Genomic DNA, 21,247 nt, shown 5'->3' with positions numbered 1-21,247 from the left:
CTGATTAAAAGTAGGAATTCCACACTAAAGTTCACTTTCTTATTTATCTGATATAATATAGTGTGCTCTGAAATAGTTTCTCTTTTTCATAACTAATGAGTGGATTGTGTAATTTATTTGTCACAATAACAAAGTTTCAGCTTCTCAAATATGAGATTTATCTTCCTTTCTGGGTTTCATATAATTTTATAAGTAGACAAGCAGGTTACTATGTACTCATCTTATATATGTTTGTTTGAAAACATGACAGAAAGAAAAACTTGCATATCAGAACAAATAGTGCACAAAAGTTCAGTGAGGTAAGCATAAGCTCTTCAAAAAGATAAGTTTTAAGTCTTAAAAGCAAACCTGTTGTCTGCATTTCATACTTATACTGGCAGGTGGCTCCACGTCAGAGGAGATCTCTCCCGAAATGTATCAGTAAGTACTTTAGCTGCAGTGTTTTGGATCAGGGAATTATTTGGACAGGGATTGAATAAGGGAAACTGGACTTCTTGTTCTTGATTCTTGAAAATATTTCACCTGTTATCTGAAAGGATTCTTCAGTTTTGCGAAACTTAATAAGCTTCTTTTTTTGTACCTTTCTGTCCCACAGGCGATCAGTTGAATCATAGCAATTATCACATTAAATTCTTGATTAACTGATGGAATTATTAGCAGTGATATTCTTTTTATGATAAACTGAATTAATGTAGCATTAACCCTACATTACTTTCTACATATTTCCTACAGCATCACAGTGGTGGGAATTTCATATTTACACCTCTGCCATCTTCTCCACTTGTCCTTTATTTACTGTTGGCCTTCTTTTCCTCCAAGCTGAAGTTGCTGCCCTGTCACGGCATGTTCCTTCTTTCACCGTGTGTTTTCATCAGAGAATTTGCCTTTCTCTCCCTCTCTGTGGTCCAGCTGCCTCATCCTCTCCTCCACGCTGCGCCAGTTTCTGGGCATTTTGTGGACACCACACACTGCAATATAAATGCTACGAATCCCTGGAGGACACTGCACTGCATGTGAACATGTGTTTGTGTGTGAGACGGAGAGAGACGTCCCAGTTTAAGAGTGCTTGTGTGTGCACTGGTGGATTGCAAGTAGAATGTGTATAATGACGACAGGTGGCCAGCTCCTGCAGCAATTAATTAACACTGCGTTTATCAGAGTTAGATTCCCATGAAAGAAGCAAGCCCTCCAAATACACTTAATTTTTTTTTCTCTCTGACAAACTGCTACATTTTTGAAAACAATCAACTGGAGTGTTAATTAATCACTAGACTTTTTTTCATGTAATCTTTTGCTCATTTCTTCACTGACATGCTCTGTTTATCATTCTTCAGTGCTTATGCTGACTCATTAATATGCTGAAGTTATCAGTCAGTTACACACACAGCATGACTCATCCTTTGTAGATTGTAGACATCCATTTTAGCAGCTGGATGGTATGTTGACTTAACTTTTAAGTTTGACTCTCTGCCTTTGCCTTTCTTCATTATTTTTTATTCTATTTTTCCTTCCTTCTTTCTACAATTCCCCGTCCCTCTGTACTGTTGTTCAACACCCCATTAAGTAGCAAGGCCACGGAGAGCCTCCCACATTAATCGGCTTTGATTAGAGGCCACAGAGTCACTCAACCACTTACTGTGGCCTTTGTCACTCTTCGTGAAAGTGTATTTGTGCGTGTTTGCAATGTTTAGGCATTTCCTCCTTCCATTTCTCCGAAAGACACCTTGTTAACCGACATTGATTTTAGCTAATGAACCAGCAAGCGCCTGCCCCTCACTTTGTTGCTGTAAAACTGAGAGTCTGTAACTATTTAGCAATCACTGTGTGAAACAAAGTAAAACAACAGCTTTTTCCCGGAAGCTAAAGATAGTAACATTTCCAGCTGCCAGAGAAGGTCGAAGCTTTGATCAGATGATGCTGAAACAAAAACTTTTGTGTGACTGTTTTTTTTTCTCATCCTTCTCACAGTATTACTGGACACTCAGAGTCCTACACCAAGCTGTGCTGCAAGGGTTTCTGCATAGATATCCTTAAGAAGCTTTCCCGAAATATCAAGTTCTCTTTTGATCTTTACCTGGTTACCAATGGAAAACACGGCAAGCTGGTCCACGGGACTTGGAACGGGATGATTGGGGAGGTGAGAAGTAGTTGAATGCAGGAGTTTATGTATTTGTTCTGAGTTTGCAGTTGTACATACAATTTTCAGAAAAATATGTTTTAAAATGTTTGTCTACAGCCGTAATAAACCCTAATTTGTGTTGTGTCATTGTTACCCCCTCCCAAAATCCAAATATAGACTTTGTGACCCTTTAAGTGTGATGGAGTTCATAAAATGCCATGAGTCTTCTTTTCTATACCTTTTAGTGTCCAGTCGCACGTAAAATGTTGAGAAAATTGTGCCTCTGAAAAAAAAAAGTTATTGTGCCTGTTCAGTAAGGAGAGATAATTTGAAAAGAAGCAACTAAATATGTTGTTGCGCAAAAGTTTAATTAAAAAACTATTTTACCTGGCGATTAGATCTATTTTCTTGGTTGAGCGATGGCATGAACAAAGGAAGGGACCAGTATAGGAACAACCCTTGGATAGAACAGGACTCTAGTTGCAGAGAATAAGGGCAACAGATCTTCCTTGTCGAGTTTACATATATACTTTGCTTTCATGTTTCCTGTGTGACAAGTTTGGCACTTGAGGGCATCTTAGGTGCTTTTGAACTCCAGAAACTTTTGTACAAGTCCTATAGCTATTGAAGAAAGTACTTTTTGTGTTGGCACCATAAAAACAAAGGATTATCAAAGTTTAACTGTGACAAGGATTGGTACAGACAACCTCAGTGTATGTTGACTGTTTCAACATAACTGAAACAAAGGTGATCAGTTTATGTATGAAAATTCAATTCAGTTTTATTTATTTAGCGCCTATTTACAACAAATGTTATCTCAAAGCACTTCAATATTCAATATGGAATTCAATTAATTGCAATCATAATCCAATCAAATCCAATTAATTACATTCAAAATCAGTCCAATTCATACATACAGAGCCAATTCAAAAACAATACAAAAACCAATAGATTGCACCAAAACTTCTCTTTGGTCCAGTCTCCTGTCCTGAGCATGCATGAGGCCACTCTCCTTTAAACAGGAAGAAACCACTGGCAGAACCAGTCATCCGGCTCAACTAGTAGAATACAGTCCTGTCTGGTTTGAAATGGATGGAAACCATGCAAACTCAACTCACACAATCTTTTTTGTAACATTATCATTGGTAGTGATTGCTGTTAAAAATTCTATCAGGAGTGGGGTTTGAATACCTATAGGGGGTATTTGCCCATTGGATCCAACACCTTAACCACTCGGCCAGCCTGGTAATGTAATGATAGTCATACATCTTGTTCGAAACATGTCTTGTTCCATGTCATTTTCAAGTAACCTCCCTAGCCATCACTTACACTCATGGAAGCAACTCCTTGTTCAAGAAACAACTTCCGATGCTCATTGTGACAACTGACAGTAGCACTGCATGGTCAATAGAGTGTCTTTGATAAGTTTTATGTTGGCAAACGATGAACAGTCAAGCGTATGCATTTGAACATGCTCTGCTTCTTCAGATGCCAAACCATATCAAACACAGCTGCAGCTGAAAGTGAAACACCCTGAACAGGTGTTCGTCAGAGGAGCCTTCTTGCTTGTGTTTCTCTGCCTGAGGGCACTCTGCCACTGTAGCCGCATAATTGTGTTTGTGTGCAACATTCATAAAGCTACCTTGAATATCAGCAATCTTGAGATGCGTTTCTTCCTTCATGCTCAAATGATGAGACAAATATTTTTCCCTGCAGACATCCATTGTTCGAATAGCATTATTGAAGAGTGAAAAATATTTTCTGCTTGAGGCGTCCTTGTTAAAAAAGTATTGAACACGAAATACTGAATTTACTCAGTTTTAGGCAAATAGGTTGTATTGTGTTAAAACCCACTAGTTCAGGCCGACTTGAGTTAAAATAAAATCCAGCATGAAAACATTGCTGACCACTTTCAATGCCTCGCTGGAGTACTTCTCCATTGGTTTATTGTATTTTCTCTGTCCTTGCTTGTCCTCTCAGGTTGTGTACAGACGAGCTGACATGGCCATTGGCTCTCTCACTATCAATGAGGAGCGCTCTGAAATCATTGACTTCTCCGTGCCATTTGTTGAAACAGGCATCAGCGTAATGGTAGCACGCAGCAATGGAACTGTATCTCCGTCTGCCTTTCTTGGTGAGAAAAGATTCTTCAACTTTCATTTTGTTTTATTCTGTTATTTCAGATAGGTGATTGCATCTGTTATCTTGGACTGAGTTGTACATGTTTGCCATGTTTTCCACTACCTTCTTTCCTACCAGCTCCTGGCCTACTTACACAAGTTCTATCCCTGCAGATGCTTCAGGAAACTTTCCTTTAAGCTTTTATCCCAACTGCAGCATACAACTAAATCCCTTTACACACAACACCTCATACTCCTAAATCTCTATTTCCAAACCCCAAACAACAATATTCAGCACAAGATCCTCAGAGTATTTCCCTCCTTTAATTTTCATATCAGCTGGTTCTTCATTCCCCCCTCTGCTATCCTCCTGCTACACATGGTAACACCCATCAGTACTTTAGCTTTAGAAGCAGGAAGAACAAACAAAGACATCTAAATCCATGTTTGCACCTTCACTTTTTCTCCTAATCCAGAGCCCTATAGCCCAGCAGTTTGGGTCATGATGTTTGTGATGTGCCTGACAGTGGTGGCTGTGACGGTGTTTGTGTTTGAATACTGCAGCCCAGTTGGCTACAACCGCAGTCTGGTGAGCGCCAAAGGTTAGTTTTACTCCTTTGTTTAATTTTCACTGACATAATATGACTGATGATCGAGGAGTCATTAATTCCTGTAGCATTTTCAAACAGTAAAGTCCTCATTGATCCCATGAAATCAGCTTTTCAGAATGTGAAATGGCTAAATGGATTAAATTTAGTTATTTGTATAGATTTATTTTTAAAAATATCCACCAGATAGCGTGAAGCTACTCAATTTGCATCCTACTCAGTGTTTCACAGTAAGCCAGTCTAAATCCAGTCCCATCTGCATGTTCTGCAACAGTTAGAGTTCCTCAACAAGATTTTGGGAAGAGGGCTAATCAATCCCAGAATGCAGCGCTGACAGAGCATGCCCGTCTCCAGGTCCGAAAGGTCATTTCCCTGTTTTAATTAGCATTTGTGGCTGGACTAATCGAAGTGTGATTGATGGCAGTGGCGCCCTCCTTTGATGCACATGAGCAATGATGGCAGAGAGTGATGGAAATGGGCTGAGGCAGTGAAATGGTTCTGTTGTTTGGAAGTTTTCACAAAGGCACAAGATAGGTCAGGATTACTTAGCTACTGAACAGTGGACAGTTACAATGTCATCACTCTGACAGGTAAAAATGTTATGGCTGTTCTTAAAGGGGAACTCCGGTATTTTTAAACCCAGACCTTATTTCTTGCATGGAATACGTTTCACTCAGTATAGTGCCTGTGTAGAAATCCCTCCTTTAGCTCTCCTATAGTAAGTAGCCACATAACAGCACCTATGAGCTAACAGAGAGTATTGGTGAAATAAAAGACAGATAATGCCTTATTTAGAGGCTGCATCGTCCCTGCCCCGTTCACTTCGTTATATGGATACACGCCGATCGCGAGTTATCTAAATAGCTTGCAAAGGATGCTGACTTTCGCCAAACTGTTCTCAGTGACTAGATAAACGTATTTCATGCCAGAAATAAGGTCTAGGTTTAAAAATACCGGAGTTCCCCTTTAATGTGTAGATTCACCTAGTTAAAACATTCTTTATCACTTAAAGAGAGCAACCTATGCTCTGCCTCTTCCCTTTAATTCAACATGTTATATGGGTCAGCAAAGGTCCAAAACCCCAAATCTATAACAAAGGAAATTATTCTCTCTGACAGGAGAAACTGCTCCTGAGTCTAAGAACCAAGCAGGTTTTTATCAAAACTTATTAATTTCAGCATGTAGGTTCTAGATTTTAGATTGTTCTTTTGTCATAAAGGGGACTGTGAAAATATAAACATGAAGGGGAGGTAAATTCCACTTGAAATGAGGGGCCACTTGGCACATCTGGTGAGTCAGACTACTCTCATAGAGATAACAAACTCATTTTCAACTTGTCATATACTGCTGCTTAGTCAACAGCCCCCTAATGTCAGTTTTCAACTCACAGGGTGACCCTTCTTAGTCTGTTTATGATGCAAAGCGAACTGCTCTACAACTGCATTTTGTCCCACTGGTTGCTCCAATATTGACTGGCGACCGGAAATGGTCATTCCCTGCAGGGTTATCAGCAAGGATAACAAATCATATTAGGAAGATGGAGTGGAGAAGGGGATAGACACCCAATTCCCAAATGTGCAACTCATGCTCACTTCCAACCAAAGACCGTTGCCTTTCACTTTATTCTATATTTGTAATTTAACTTCTAGTCATGATTCTTACTTCATACCACAACTGCTAAAATCATTAGAGGAGAGAGGTTAAAGGTTAGAAGTATATCACAGGTTGGAATCCAGATGCACAGTAAAATACATTCTACTGGAAAACGTTAAACAATATTCAACACGTTGTCATAGCAGCGCGTCCCATAACTGTTATGCTACCAGTTTGGAAAAAACTTACATTTCCAAAATTGACCCTTTGGGCGAGTTGGGAGTGAGAAATCGTCAATATCAAACTGGGGAAGGAGGTGGTCTGTTTGTTTGGACCAATCAATCGGTCATTATTTAGCAAATGTCAGTGTTTGTTTCTTTTAGCTGTGTCAGTGATTGCTTCCTAACCTTAATCAAGTAGTTATTTTAACCCAAACTATGATTTCATTGTCTCACTAAATATAAGTTTCTACCAAAACCTTAAACACACAGTATTTCAAATCACTGACAAATAATACAATGTTGTTCTGGAGGGAAATAAATGAGAAAAACTTGAGAAGAATTGTCACTATTAAGGTTCTTAAATGTAATGTTTGTAAATGTAATGTGAGTACCACAGCTAACCACAGCTTCGCGGCGACGAGAGTAAATTTCCTTCGAGTGATCAGTCATAGGAAATCTAAACAGAGCCGCCTATTTTTCCTCTCTAACCTGTGAATATTTTAGCATCAAATGAGGACCTTTTCACACAAACTCTAAATCACTCCTCTGGCTCTTTCCTCAGCTCCTGGTGGTCCAACGTTCACCATCGGAAAGTCAGTGTGGCTGCTGTGGGGCATTGTCTTCAACAACTCCGTCCCCATTGAAAACCCCAAAGGAACCACCAGTAAAATCATGGTGCTGGTCTGGGCCTTCTTTGCTGTTATCTTCCTGGCTTCCTACACTGCCAATCTGGCCGCTTTCATGATACAGGAACAGTATATCGATACAGTGTCTGGCCTCTCTGACAAGAAGGTAAGAGACTGAATAAACAGGAGTTCAATAGTAACCTCAGAGTGATTATGAAAGTGGGCAGTTGACAGAGATATAACAAAGGAGGGCTGTTTTTGTGGAGCTATGAGATATGGAACAAATCACATCTTTGCATTTAAACCCAGCTCATGCCACATCATCTCCCCTTTTCATTGATTATCAAACCATAAACTCCAGCGAGACAAAAGACCCACAGAAAGCCTATGATGAAATCCAGCTGAAGGATTTTGTTGTGAATGTCTCTGTCCTTTTCCTATCAGTGGGAAGCCCAGTGGTGTGAATGACTAATCAATTACTGCCGTCTGTCAATACAGATGGTGTCTGAGTCTTAACTTGTCCTGTCAGTATTTCGGGTCTGTCCATCAATATTCCCCCTGTGTCGTCTCCATCTCTCATCTCTCTCAGACTGTTTGAACAAGATCTCAAAATGTCAAACGATTTAAAAAAGAAAACAGCAAAGTCGCTGAGTAAAACAAAACCTGCACTCTTTGCCCACCACTTAAATATTTGTGCGTAAACACTAAACCTGTAAAACAACATACCTTTTCTTTCTCAATACACAGCAAAAACAACTCGGAGGCAGGGATCAATGGAGCCACTACAGTGATCTATTTGTAATATTATTCAGATGTATTCCATCCTGCAGCATAAAGAGCTGATATAATGTAGCCCGTACAGGTCAACATTGGCTGCTCTTTAATGCTGAGATTCTACATGAAGAAGAATTTGTCAGGTCAGGTCATAGCCCTGACTAATTGTATTCCACCCAAACAGAATTAATTAGAGAGAGAACAACAATACTGAGAGTAGCATAACGCACCATTAGGGGCTACAAACTTTCTAATAATTAATTTTATATAATTAACTGTGCCATTCGGCACCAATCCCAAGTTAACCAAGAAATTTGTTGAAAAGAAAGCTTTTCTAGACTGAGATAAATACTCATTTTTAACTTTTATCAAATTTGTTATCCTTTGTAATGTTGGAATAACAACAGTCAGCTATTGTATTTTAATGAGTGGATTAATTTCCTTCTCAGAGGTCCTTTCTTAACAGCTGCAATCTATCCAACAAAGACTGTCCTGCCTTCTCATGTAGCTAAAAACAACCTGTAATTACAATCAAAGAACATTTGATAGTATCCATTAAGGAGACAGTGGCATAGTAGAAAGGATGTATTATAGTTCTAACTGTGATGTTTTTTTTAATAAAAAAAAACTTGATTTGTACACCAAAGTAAATGAAGTTAACAAAATAGAAAATAAATTAAAAACACGGGTCATATATTAGTCTCTAACATTAGCCCAGTGGTTGATGGTGCATGGTTTACTCGGGTGCCTTTGGTTTTAGTTACTCTATTAGTAGAGGAGAACTTTGAGGACCTCTAAAATATACATATTTTCTACTCTAATGAGCATATCATACATAAAAAAAATCACAAGATAAGAGAATAAATCCTACACATGACTGAAACACCTGATATACTCAGTGGAAGATGGAATTTATTTATTTTTCAGAGTGTGCATCCTGGCCACAGGGTTTTATTGAAATTATGCTGGTGACCTTGGAGAAACTGGTGATGCCCTGTTGCACATGGAGTCATTATGCAGATACAGTAGCTTGAGGTCACCGCCTGATCCACAACCTGCCCTTTAGGTTTGTGCGAGTTCAAAATTGGGTCGCTATCATTGCTCTTTATGTAATTTAACTGATTCAAAATGTGCTGCAGTAGTTGTGTTGATTAAAATAAATGGACATATCTGCTAGTGCAGCCTTGCAGCTCAGTGATTTGGATATTCTGAATGAAAATGTTGGGGCTTGGCCACAAATACTTTGGTTTGATTAATTAATTAATTGTTGTGACATTATGTTTGTTGACAACTAAAGTCATCTTTCACCAGAAAGGTTTAAAAACAGTGGTGGTCCAATCTGGCTACTAAAGTCAATGTATTTTTCCATTAGATTCCTTCTTTAGCTTCCACAGACTGTGTTTTCTTATTGAGCCATGGAAGGAGTAAGTCTTTAAGCCCAAACTACAATTGTTCTGCAAACCTATAAAAATAATGTTATTGTCTGAAACCAGCAGGGAGATGAGAAGATTGTTTTAGTGAAATTTTGGGTTATTATTGACTGAATGTATACTAGTCTCTAACTCAGGTGTCCCATAGAACCACAGTGTAAAGTGTTGCATTTGGCTGCTGCAGCCAACCATCCCTCTTTCCTCCTTTTGTAGATTTTGTGGTTTATTTTGGCATTTCACTCAACCCACTTGTATGGACAGAACTATGAGCCGTATCAAAGGATATGAACAAACAACAGATATAATTATTTCAGTTGGACGACTTGTTGAAATGATCAAACAGGAGTATTAGCAATGGACATGATAAAGCCAGACTAAACTATTAGATTTTTACAGAACAGATTTTTAAGAAGCCAAAGGACAACATCCAAATCAAGATGAAACCAAATCACAGATTATAATCAGCAGGTTCTCTTCATGACCATTTTTGATTAGAGGAATGATTACAACCTGCTTTTTCTTTCATTGAACATAGGACATGTGACTACAATATTAAGATTTAGAAAAACCCAAACCTATCCTGTAGTTTCTTATTCTCTATACATGAATATCCATTCACTCCTTCGTGTTGATTGGCTCATTCATTTACACTCCGCTCAAAAGGTCACTGCTGTAATCAAGATGAATAGGTCTTTTCTGTTTATGGTTTAGTTGAGCTCTAACGGATGTATTTGTGCTTCATTCTGTGTTATGCCTTTAAATGTGAAGTTCGATCAGGCCCAGATTGAACTGGTTTAGGATCATCTGCGATGAAATTATTCAAACAGTTTCAAACAGATGCATGTTGACTGATGTCAGATGTAATCAAACTGAGATGGGTGAGTGGTAAACAGTCCATTTATCCAGCTTTGAGTCTCGCTGCTGATTAGATCAATTTTGGATCCAAAATGAATTTGATTTAACCTATTCACCTAGTCACACATATCTTCTGTTTTCATTTTTTTTACTGCTCTCTTTTTCATTTCTTAATTTTGCCCCCCCCTTTTATCTTTTCACCATTATTTCTTCTTTTTGATTTTTGTTTCTTCCTTTCTCTTCTTTTCTGCCCCTTTTTCGCGTCTTTCCTATTTCCTCACTTATACTAACGAACCGACTCATTATTTTCCCTTTTACGTTCCTGTCATCCCTTCTTTTCCCTTTTATGTTTTCCTTCCTTTTACCCCTTCTCCTCTTTTCCATTTGCCTTTTGTTCTCTTTTCCTCCTTTACTTCACCTTCCCTATATACTTTATAGAAATCAGAAATAAATCCTTTCACTCCCCTGTTTGTCTTAGTTTCCACTGTCCATTTCTCACAATTTCCTCCCCGTTTGCCTCCCCTTCCCTATTTTTATCTTTATCTTATCACCCATTCTTCATTTCTCTGATCATCTTTCCCCTTCCTTTTCCACTTATCCACTGTCTCTCTAAAGTTCCAGAAACCACAGGAGCATTACCCTCCTTTTCGCTTTGGGACAGTCCCAAATGGGAGCACAGAGAGGAACATCCGCAGCAACTACCCTGACATGCACGCACACATGATGAAATACAACCAGAAAGGAGTGGAGGAAGCCCTAGAGAGCCTCAAAAATGGGTACACATTTATTTACTTATATATAGTATAATTACAATTAGGAAGTTATATTTAACTGATTCCACTTTAGTGCCACTGAAGACATAAGATGATGCAGTAATAATTTAGGTGATACAGCAGAGATTTGATGCCCTTTGTGTTGCACAGCTATTTTTGAATTAGGCCATGAGATGGGTGTATTTTTAGATGTAAAGTCGTCTCTAGTGCTGCTTAATATGTATGAAAAAGTGCTGTCAAACATTTCATCTTTACAACTATCTAGCTCAGATTTGAAGTACTTGGGGGAACATTTGTTTGGACAACAGATTGCACGTGCTATTGTCTTTATTGATTGTCTTGTGAAGGAAAATAATTATCAGACCTGAAACTTGTCTAGAATGTCAATCCATCGATATTTTACCTTAATTTCAGCCAAACTATTCAGCAAGGTTCGCTTCATTGCAAAGTTCCACACTGAAATATCTCAGAGACAGTTTGATTACATCCAAATAACTCTGGCAAAGACATATATGCTTGTCAGACAGTGAAGTAAACCAATTCCAATTCTTCTGGTGCATTCTGACCCATATTAATCAATAATGCAACGACTGGCAAACATTTAACAAACAAAATGTCATAACAAAGCGCATTCATCCACGGCAAACTTAAAAGTGGTTTAAATGTCCATTATCTAACAATGTTGCCATTTTGTAGTTGCTGGTCATGTTTTTTTTTGCTCTGTATGAGTCAGACTGCAAAGACTTTTGTGGCTATCAGTATTTTACTCTCAAATACAAGAATACATAGGGCCCACGTTGAGAAAGCCTTCTAAGTTAGTCTGGCGCTTCCTGACATGCTGCGCTTATAGCCTATCTGTAGACTCTTTTCAAAGCTCTTTGGTTTAAGTTGCATGTGGTAGTGCCAGCTGTAAGCAACAGAATCTATTCACAAACAGCAATCTCAAGCAAGAGCTGATTGTCCCAGAAATGAACCGAACGCAATGGCAGCCTGGAAGGTAGAAAAGTCTTAAAACTTATGATGTTGTTTTGAAGGTAGTCAGCTGCAATTTAACATACACAGTATTTAATACATGAAAACAAGGATAACTACAGATGGTGCTGGCTCCTATGAGGGAAAACAAGGTATGATGACTATATTTATAAAAGGAGAGGAATATAAGTGTGCAAGACTTAATGAAGATTATCTAATTCTGCAGGAAGCTGGACGCCTTCATTTATGATGCTGCTGTTTTGAACTATATGGCTGGGAAAGATGAGGGCTGCAAACTGGTGACTATTGGCAGCGGGAAAGTGTTTGCCACCACAGGATACGGTATCGCCCTGCAGAAAGACTCCCGCTGGAAACGATATATAGACCTGGCATTGCTACAGTTTCTCGGAGATGGTGAGCATAGATCTGAATCTTACAAGGTGTGATCTAAAGGTTCGAACGTGATGCCTTTAAAAAGCAAAACTGTACCTGCTGTAAATTTGGCAACTATCCCCTTCAAAGCAGTTTCTTCTTGCACCAATAGTAGAGGTGCATTTATGATGAAACTATGAACCTCACAAAGAGGTAACATCAAATTTTATGTCAGCTGAATAAACCTTTCTCTTGACTAGTATAACTAGTGATGAGAGTTTGTTTAAGGCTATGACCCAGAGACGAAGAACCAGTTTTTAGATGAGAGAAGGCACGTTGGAGCAGAAGTTCTATCAAGATGAAGACACAAGTTTTTGTCTTCAACAGTGATGGCAAGTGGTAGGAATTGCACTCTGGGTGTATTGTGTATCACTGAAGAGGGTCAGTGCAAACTGGCATATAAATTTAAGCTTTAGATGTAGTCTCTGAACTTATATCACAACTCATACCAAGCACACTCACATCTTGCCAAACTTTTATCTTTTTTTTTCTGTTTCACTGGTACACCAAATGTACGCCATGGACCTGGCGTTAGCCCAGATCAACGTATGCTGTGTCAGCAGGGAAGTGGGCTCTCAGGGAAGAGTTAATATCCTGCAGAACAGCAGGAAGTGTTAGGGATATGATTGCCTCCTTCACACACATAAACGCAAACACGCCTGCCACGATGTCTGCTGGTGTGGAGTTGATATCCTCTCTCCTCTAAGAGCTTAAGAGCACCCCACACACACACTGACAGATGCAGGTTTATATGAAGGAGAATGGTAAGGAGAGTTTAGCTCAAGTTGAGGCAGCCTGTTCAGGGATTGGAAGGAGCAGTATTTGTGGAACTGATAGTTAATGGAGATGTGTTTAAAAGATCTCTGTGCAAACAGTGCTTTGTGAGCACAGTGAACTGCATTCTCACCACCAAAGAACAAAGAAGACAAAAAAGTAATGTTTTTACAAGAATTTTACAGAATGGTGATGTGGTGTATTAGTGAGGGCTGGATTCCACTTCTGCACCTGTACATGCTAGAACATGCTCAACAGAAAGTCCTCTAAGTGGATTGCATCCCTTTTTAATACATTAATGCTTATCCTACAGTTTCCAGTCAAAATATCAGCCATGAAAAGGACCTAAATTGCAGTCCAAGCAGTGTGTTGTGAAATCAGGACAGCAAAAAGAAGCAAAAAGAAATTTAAAAGATGGAATAACCATGTCATATTTTTTGCAATCAATGCCCAAAGAGTTTGTGTACAGATTTGCAAGACTATTTTCTCTGGTGAAGACACCCTCCATCTAGATCTATTAACACTTTTTTAACTTTCTATTGCCTTAATCCATCCATCCATCCATTTTCTATACCCGCTTAATCCAATTCAGGGTTGAGGAAGGGCTGGAGCCTATCCCAGCTGTCACTGGGGGTGCATTCACATTGAGGAATTTCTAAATGAAAGGTGTTTCAACAGATAATCACACAATGACTGACAGAAATTAAATTAAATCTGACATCTATAGTGCATTATTTAAAACATAACTATACAAGTTTGGAAGCAGTTCTGACCAAACATTTAAAGTGTTGCTCCAGAACTCTCAAGTGCTCCTATCCTATTACTATCATACTAATTGTCTGCTCATATTAGGTAAAAAAAGAACATATTTAAGACAGATACTCCCACAAAGATATCACGTGGATCTTAGTCAGTTCATGTGTAATTCGTTTTCATCACTGTGGCATCATTACTGGTTGTCAAAAACACACACAATGGAGTTGAGAGTTGCTTGAATTCTGGTAATTTGAACTGTGGAGTCCATTTTTTCTTCACTGATGTATCCAGTCCTCATATCTCCATGCTGTTTTTCTTCCTTCCCCTCTTTTAAACCTTTAGGAGACACAGAGCGCTTGGAGACTGTCTGGTTGTCTGGCATCTGCCAGAACGAGAAGAATGAAGTGATGAGCAGCAAACTGGACATCGACAACATGGCAGGCGTGTTCTACATGCTTCTGGTGGCTATGGGCCTCAGTCTGCTGGTCTTTGCTTGGGAACACCTGCTATATTGGAAACTACGACACTCTCTTCACAAGTCTGACAAACTTGACTTCCTGTTGGCCATCAGTAGGGTGAGATTTGTTGTCAGTTAAGTTATTTTTTTGTGAAAGAGCTGAGTTATTTATTAATCGTCGGATGGTATGACAGATTTGGGGTGAAAAAGTGCTTTATTGACCAATTATTTGTTTTTTTTAACTGATTGCTCTGCTGTAATTAGATTAGTTGTGAAACAACGTGGTTCAGAGACTGAAGGCCTGGCTGGTCAATAATTTTGCCTTTAAGTGGCTGTTTGGTTTTTTCCTCTATTCAATTTGCTGCTTTACATGAAGTGGCTTTTATGCAAATTAATGCAAATTAATGGGTATTTGCATCTAATTACATGGTTTAATTGGAGGAGCTCGTTTTGATTGTAGCTGAAATGTACAGCACTCTTATTAGGAATTTAGAGAAAAGATATAAAAGGTAGCTCTAATTTTAGCTTTTACTTAGCATTTAACTTCTATTGCTATTGCAATTAGCCTAAATGTCTACCCAGTTTGTTGACTCTGTTTTGCTATGTGCTTATGGATACCAACAGCTCTGACTCAGGTTACAGCCAGTGAAATGTCTCTGGATGCCAGTCTTCTCTGCTGTGTAATTATACCATTGTGCCCGGATCTGGGTTTGATTAGATTAAGTGCTAAATGACTATCTAATCATTAATCCTTATGTGGCGGCCCCAAGGACCAAATTAAATTTGTCTCTTTCAGGACTTCTCAGCCAACTGTAAGCAAGGAGAAGTCATGGGATTTGCCTTTTTGTCCATGCTGTTGGAGACAGTTTGTTCTGAAAGAGCCTTCGGGCTTGTTTGCTGTGTACGTTTATTAAGTCAATCCTCTCAAATTAAACAATTTTTCTTTAAGTCCCTGTAGAATGCATAATGAATTGATATTGAAACTTGCCTCATGATGAAATGAGACAATATTAATGGGGATCTTTCTAGTTGAGAGGCAGGACATCACTTTGGGATTCACAAATTGCTTGAAATAATGTTTGTCTTTGGCCTGCTTGGTTAAAGGGGAACTCTGGTATTTTTAAACCTAGACCTTATTTCTGGCATGAAATACGTTTATCTACTCACCGAGAACAGTTTGGTGAAAGTCGGCGTCCTTCAGAAGATATTTACATTCCTCGAGATCCATATATCCACTGCAGAACAGCTCATTCATTCCAGTAAGGAAGTCCATCATACTCAAAGTTGTCGTCCACGTTGTCAAAATCTGATAAATATCCTGCCATGTTGCACAAAACTATCAGTAGCAAACTACATGTGAAGTTAGCCAACTGTCACAGAGCACGGAGTAAATAAACTGCGCTGCAGTAGCACAATGATGTCATCCCAGTAGACGAGTGTGTGGAGAGCCCTCCATAAGCCCCCCGATAGCCGCCAATAACAACAACACAGCAGCTATGAGCTAACAGTGCATTAGTATGCGTTCATTCATTCATTTGTCTTAAAGGTTTGATGAAATAAAGACAGGTAATTCCTTATTTAGAGGCTGTATTGTCAATGCCCTGTTCTCTCCCGTTATTTGGATATACGCGGCTCTCGAGGAATCTAAATATCTTCCGAAGGACGCCGACTTTCACCAAACTGTTCTCGGTGAGTAGATAAACGTATTTCATGCCAGAAATAAGGTCTAGGTTTAAAAATACCTGAGTTCCCCTTTAATCTAAGGTTAATCATAAAAGTTTAATTTACTCGTTTTCTCGTTTTCTTTCTTAATCCAAATGCTTTCTCGTTGTCTTTTTTTTTTATCTTTAAGGGTATTTACAGTTGTTTCAAAGGAGTGGAGGATCCTGGGCATTCATCTGGTTTGGCTAAACCTGACCTGACCTCCAGTTATGCTCAAGCAAATATGCTTAAGATGCTTCGCACTGCCAAGGACTTGGTCTCCACTGCCAACGTTGAGAGCTCCCTAGACAACGCTACAAAGACCATACAGCAGTTGAGTCGGCATGGTGGCAGCTTGCCTGTTCGTATTTCACAAGTTGCCACAGAGGCTGTGCCAGGAGGCTTTGCTTATGTTGCAGAGAATCATTGCTCTCTTCCTCAGCGCTCCCTTACCCCACCTCTAACTGGTGTTACCACTCTGAAACAACATAGGGGCGTAACCAGGCCAACACCACTACGCTACACACTTCCAACTCGTTCGTCATCGTGTCTGTATGACAGACCGCTTCCTGTGTCCAGCCTGAGCAGCCCACATCTGGCCGTAGGAGAACCGCTCCTTCATCAGCACCCGCACCACTACCAGACCACTGGGAGAGTCTATGTGGACACCCATTCTCACTCGCCTTTCATCCCATACAATGATCTCCAACTACCTGACATATACAGCTCTCATCCAGTCTCTTCGTCCCAAAACCAACACGTTCAAATGGGCTTCACTCAACGAAAAAGGAGGTCCAAGAGTTTTCAATGTGAGGATGGGGACATAGAGAGGAGAAAACACGGGGAACTGGTAAAAAGTGACAAAAGTCCCATCACTCTGAGTGAGCTCAAAGCCAACCACCTCCAAAACAACCATATATCCTCCCCAGTTGTTGACAACATCTATTCGGGAGAAAATATATGTCCTCGGGTAGAGAACTACAGCTCTTGGCCCCCAGAGGACCTTGTGCTGAGAGGGAGACGCAGGCACCGCCGCCCCTCTTTTCTTAAAGCAACTTGGGGTGGTGAGCAGGTTCGCCAGCTTGATGAATCCCAGTCTTCCCTGTCAAGCCAATCACCTTCAACCCTGCCAGATCTGTTTCCATGCATTCTCACTCCAACTACATCTGCCAAAGCCTACAACCCTGCCCATCTTCGAAACAACCTGTGCCTCCCAAGGAACCAGGCCTACCTCCACATTAGGGAGGACCAGAGAAAGCCTGTTGGGCGTAAGGGCCAGAGGCTGCGCTACTCCCACTCCACTCACCTCCCAACATATGGAGAAGCACTGCGATATGGAACTGGGTTAGGGCGGGGTGTGATGCGGAGAGCCACCAGCTTGCTCAGCCGACAGTATGCACACTACCTGAACTCATACCCAGGACTCCCCCTCTACCACGGTCCGCTGGACCTGCAACACCACAGCCAGGCTTCCAGCCCAGTGTGCCAGCTGTTGGCCTGTGGTGGTGGGCGATGTGGGGGCCAGGGGGCCCTGCTGTACCAGGACAGCGTCTATGGGGCCTATGGGATCTATCAGGGATCCCAGACTGGATCAGAGGCTCAGGCAGGGCATGGAGCAGGCGGCCAACCTGTGGGGAGCCCTTGTGTATTTCGCCCCTGGCGACGGGTGTCCAGTCTAGAATCTGAAGTCTGATTGGAAACCATAAAGACCTCATAAGATGGAAACCATGAAGATACAGGAGACAATACACGTAAACATTACCACTGTGGAAAGAGTTTTTATGATTTAAAGTATCAGTTCATTTTCAGTGTGACTGTGTGTGATTAAAAACTAGAATTTTGAGTCTTCAAAGGATGGACACACACTGAAAGAAGACTGCCTTGGGGTCTTTGGGAAAGCTGGAATTGGTTGGTTTAACTCATTAGCTGCTTTCCCATGAACAGTTATGTGCTTTCTGCACTTTAATGTGCACTAAGATTTACAACAGTCCAAAATACTGGCACATTGTGAAACTAAATTCAGTTTTTCATGTGTGTATTGTCTATGTTATATTGTGAATGGTTGCGATTCAGTCTTGGGTGTCGTCTAGCAGATGAACAACTGGAGACAAATAATGAGGAGATAAGGGATTGTCTCTTTGAATACAGCCACCAAAAACAAGTAGCCACTGTAGCAAGATATCAGAGGACAATTGCAATGCAGATGTGAAGAGTTTAACTCCAACATGAGGCATTCAATATTAAAGCACTATGACTCCAGACACAGAGACTGACAGTTTTCTAAAATGAAGTAATCATTTTTAGACATCTGTAAATTAATATCAGGTAAGTTCTTTAAATATTTATATGTTTTGGAGCTAAGCCCTTCATGTCTTTATTTAGTGACAAGTCAGAGGAAGCATATGAAAGCAGTCCATATGAACACAGTCTGCAAAATGATTGCAGGATTGGGACAGTGTTGACCAGCACTAGATGTCTTAAACCATGGACTCTTCATCCTCACTGGGTCCCCTGAGGTTACAGAACAGCACAATACAGCACACACAGGGCCTCACGTTGAACAAATGCCGTATTATAAATACTATGTTGATATAGACGAATGTGATATTTGAGATTGGTTAGTGTCATATTCATGTATTCTAAATATGATAGGAATTTATACTCAGTGTTTTTCTAAACACATCTCTGGCACATTTTTTGTTTTTGAAAACTGTTTCTGATTTATTGGAACATTTGTTATTACTATGTTAAATATCAGTTGGCAGACAAAGGTTTTTCATCACTCCCCTTTTTTCCACTCTTTTATATGCCCTTGTCATCCCCACCCTCCCCACCCCCCACCCCCATCTCCTCTAATTGTTTTAATTGAAAGCTATTCTAGTATCTATGTTACCAGGCTCCTTTACCCTGTAATTAATCACTTAGACCAATTAAAGAGCCTTTTTGGATGAACATGCATCTGTGTTTCCTCTTTATAAAGTCTTGGCTTCATGTCTATGTAGAGAAACTGGTTTAAGGTGTGTTTACATGTGGAAGGTTTGGTTTAATTAAAAAGGAATCTGGCTTAATTGTTCTGTTAATGGTTCATCTGAACAAATGTAAAGAGTCATCCAAAACCTGGGACAGTGCAAAGCAAATTCCTTTCCAAATGATCTCTGGTGATTTGATGAAGCACGAACAAAAGACATCCACATGTACAGTACAGTGCCACAGTGAGACTTTTTGGTGTGGGTGATGGAACCACATTTTCCTTGCAAAAATCTTAATTCATGGGTGCAACAGAAGAAGTCTTGGCAACCTCATCTGAGTCACTTATTAGGCATCTCTGTGTTTGATGTCAAAAATGTCAGAACAAGCTTTAGAGCGCTGGACTAGATTTTTTTTACTTTGGTCCAAAATTGGTCCTCCCACAAATAGGAGGCTACAGCTAGGCACAGGTTTGTGCGGAAGTAACAACTTTTCCTGAAAGTTAGGGTGCACTATATATATATCAGCAATAATGAAATATTGGTTGAAGATGATAGATGTCTTTTGTTAGCGTTTGACAAAACCAGACTTCCTTTTTTCCAATAATTCTGGCGTTGAAGCTAAGCAAGCAGACAGCTAACGACTGTGTCATATTTATTGTACAGATTATTTGTTTCATTTGCTTAGTTACTCTTAATTGTAAAACTACTTAGTTTATCTGGTCATCAGCAAAAGCCACTGCTCATTGGTAGCTTCTTGTTTCAAGAGACCAAGATGAACAGTGAATCAGTTATAAGAACAGCATAGCGGGTAAGAATGTCTGATTCTTAAACTTAAACTTATTTGCAATGTTGCTTTACATCATTGTAATATTTACTTATCTTTTGTTAAGCAAGTAGAAGTTGGAGCAAAGTCAGTATTTTAATGGAAAAACTGTCTTACAAAAAATAAAGTAAAGTTTCCATTAAAGTGGAAGGAAGAGGAGTGAAAATGAGCAGAATCAGAAGAGCCAATGCACTGCAGATTCATGGACGTTTGCTGAGGTTAGCAAAACAACCATCAATGCCCAGCTTTGTTGGAAATGTTCTGTGAGGGTAGACGGGTTTCCAACGACAGCCTATATTATGTTTAAATGACAGACAATCTTACCCAGGATGCTACTCTCACAATTATCTGGCCTTTGCCATTTTGATCTCCTGAAACTGGAGAACAAGAGATACAATGCACTCCCTTTGAATAGTAACGTTACAACGAGAGCATGGTGCTGCCCTGACTCGTTTAACTATAAATGAGCCTATAAAAAATTTGTGTCGTGCTTATGAAAATTTTGCAATATCAAATAATATGTAAAACTAACATTTGAGATTGTTTACTCATGAAGAAATTATTTGCTCAGGTTACAAATCAGATGAATTCATCCATAGATTTCTATACAAACTGACTTCTTGAAGAAACCACAAAGCAGAGAGTTACGGCTATAGATTTAGGGTAGTTCTGCATAGGCTACATTTCTGAAACTAAAGGCAATCTCCATCTTCTGTAATAGAGTCTATCGAAGTTGCTGCCATGTACGACAACACATTACAACACTAAAAATGTGAAGGACATTCACGTGACATGAATACAGTTATAATGAAATGGTCATTCAATACAAAAATTGTGGTCATAAAGTGATAGACATCTGAGGTAAATCAAACATTGAGAAAGTTATTGTTGTAACCATAATCATGTTATGAAGAACTATACTAGATGATGGCAAGAACCAAATGTGTGTGTACTTGGTCTGAAGAAAAGTGCAAGCAGGGAATCTTTAGAATAGACTGCATTTCCCTTCATTTTTTAACTTTTAAAGTGTTTTTATGATCTGTCTTGCAATATATGTTACCCATACACAAGTATCTGTTGCAGCAATGACAAAAAAAGTTATTTTTCAGTTCAACATGAACAGTTTGTTGCATTTAAGAATTTCATATGTCCTGGAAAACTTGTTAAAATTCTGATAACTTGGCCTGCACTTTGGGGGCATGCAGTAACTTCCAGTTTCCAGTTAAACAGTTTCTTGAACTTTA

General features: G+C 39.6%; 1 protein-coding gene across 1 annotated transcript in view; it reads left to right on the top strand.

Moving 5' to 3' along the window:
- LOC140278159 (glutamate receptor ionotropic, NMDA 2C-like) overlaps positions 1-19,126 on the top strand; it is a 47,950-nt gene extending 28,824 nt beyond the window's left edge. The window contains exons 7-14 of the mRNA XM_072373096.1: positions 1,969-2,137; positions 4,100-4,253; positions 4,716-4,841; positions 7,224-7,453; positions 10,962-11,122; positions 12,318-12,505; positions 14,396-14,628; positions 16,363-19,126. Coding sequence (XP_072229197.1) covers positions 1,969-2,137; positions 4,100-4,253; positions 4,716-4,841; positions 7,224-7,453; positions 10,962-11,122; positions 12,318-12,505; positions 14,396-14,628; positions 16,363-17,904 — 2,803 coding nt within the window. The 3' untranslated portion in view covers positions 17,905-19,126. The remainder of the gene's footprint in view (positions 1-1,968; positions 2,138-4,099; positions 4,254-4,715; positions 4,842-7,223; positions 7,454-10,961; positions 11,123-12,317; positions 12,506-14,395; positions 14,629-16,362) is intronic.
- The last annotated feature ends 2,121 nt before the right edge of the window (positions 19,127-21,247 follow it).

Source organism: Leuresthes tenuis, unplaced genomic scaffold (assembly GCF_036924035.1).
Source record: "Leuresthes tenuis unplaced genomic scaffold, fLeuTen1.0.hap1 SCAF_20, whole genome shotgun sequence".
Classification (NCBI taxonomy): Eukaryota; Metazoa; Chordata; class Actinopteri; order Atheriniformes; family Atherinopsidae; genus Leuresthes; species Leuresthes tenuis.
The sequence above is the reverse complement of the archived record's forward strand: the minus strand, read 5'-3'. Positions and strand labels throughout refer to the sequence as shown.